The following is a 1854-nucleotide window of genomic DNA, read 5'->3' on the forward strand; positions in this document are numbered from 1 at the left end:
TTTTTAGTTATGTCCTTTCTATCTACGATTGTAATAAAAATATACATAAATATACAAATATATCATTATTTATACTGATTATAAAATGAAATTTAAACCTATGCGTTCAACCACTAATATATACTGCACTAAAAAATGTTAATTAAATTGAAAATATAACAATAGAAAGAAGAAATAATATATTTTCTTATTAGAGTAATTCACTATAAGATATATAATACGTTAAATATTTGTTATATATAACAATTGTTGACGAAAAAATACTATTTTGTATGAATACTTAGAATATTTTTATTTAATTCTATATGCTAAAAAGTTTAAAACATAAATTAAATATTCTATATATTATATGACTATATCTTATTAACTATTTTTATTTTTTTTTTATTATATATTCAATTTATTTAATGATAGTATTTCATATTAAAAAAATGAAATTTAATAAATTAAAAAATAATAACTAATATTATATATGAGTTTGTGAAAAAAGGTAAGAAGTTTTTTAAAAATTAGCTTCCTAAAATATATTTACAATTTAATTTATACTATTCTTAATATAATTAAAATAATACAATCACATATATATATTAAATTCCAAAAAAAAAAAATTTAATTTCATGTAATTTTTTTTATATTAAAAAAAATTATGCTTAAAATGTAACTCATTATATGTTCCCATAGTACATATAATTTATACATACTTTTATATAAATAAAATCAATGAATAATATATGAATATTTTATAAGCTCCTATTATTCTCATAAATATATTTGTATATTGGAAAATTTTATTACTTCATTTAAATAACATAACCAGAGAAAATGGGATGTAAACCAGAAAAAGAAGTTGAAAGTGTATATTTTCATTTGATTCAGTAAAATATGTATATTTATTCTATATTCTTTATATATTATATAAACACAAACATATAATAAAATAATAATTTATCACAATTCTAGTTAGCCCTTAATAAATTATAATTTACCTTTAAATTTTTAGTATGACTTTTTTGAAAATATTGAAAATTATATAGATAAAGTTAACGACGCACAAAGTTCTTCATCGGATGGAGAGTTCGCTGATTGTGATAATTTTTCTGAGGCATACAGATCTTCGTTTAAAGATAAACAAATTGCAAAAAGTTTATGTGAACAACTTATAAAAATATATAAATCATTAAATAATTCAGGAACTACAACAAAGTGTTCTAATAATAATAAGAATGGCTGCGGATTTTTTAACTATTGGGTAAATTTCAAAATAAGCAAAGATATGATTAATGGAAGAAATTGTATAAATGAAATTTACAATGCTTTCGAGAGCCATTGCATAAAAGATTTCGGAGTCATATTAGATCCAGGTATAATATATAATATTAACAAGGATGAATTGTATAAAATGAATATATTATATAGTTTATATGATAAATACACACAACTTGACACTATTCTAAAGAATACATCACAGGTGGATAAGCAGTCATTATTAAATCTTTCAAATGCATGTTGCTCTGATTACAATCAAGCTAGTTATATATGCAATGGTGATAATAATAGTACATTTTGTACAAAACTAAAATCTTTTGATTTAAAATATGAACAACTTTATTCAAAACTCGTTGGACAAGGATATGACTTTTCTGATTATTTTACAAAATTATCAGAATGCCCCAATACTAAAATTATAGCAACCGCAGTTACAGGAACAGTTGTTGGATTAATACCCTTAGTTGGGGTTTTATATAAGGTTAGTAAATTAAATATTAATCTATGAATACTATATGTATATGAATAAATTCATTTTTATCATAATATTTTATTGTACAAAATTGTATTTTATTATAAATACATATA

General features: G+C 20.1%; 1 protein-coding gene across 1 annotated transcript; it reads left to right on the top strand.

The window, feature by feature from the left end:
• Positions 1 to 822: 822 nt before the first annotated feature.
• On the top strand, positions 823 to 1774 carry PVX_031690 (variable surface protein Vir30, putative; the record flags this gene model as incomplete). The annotated part of the gene is made up of 2 exons (XM_001612387.1): positions 823 to 855; positions 1001 to 1774. The coding sequence occupies 2 exons, from the start codon at positions 823 to 825 to the stop codon at positions 1772 to 1774; spliced, it is 807 nt and encodes a 268-aa protein (XP_001612437.1).
• Between the last annotated feature and the right edge of the window lie 80 nt (positions 1775 to 1854).

The sequence above is a fragment of the Plasmodium vivax genome, genomic scaffold, assembly GCF_000002415.2.
Source record: "Plasmodium vivax scf_4234 genomic scaffold, whole genome shotgun sequence".
NCBI lineage: Eukaryota > Apicomplexa > Aconoidasida > Haemosporida > Plasmodiidae > Plasmodium > Plasmodium vivax.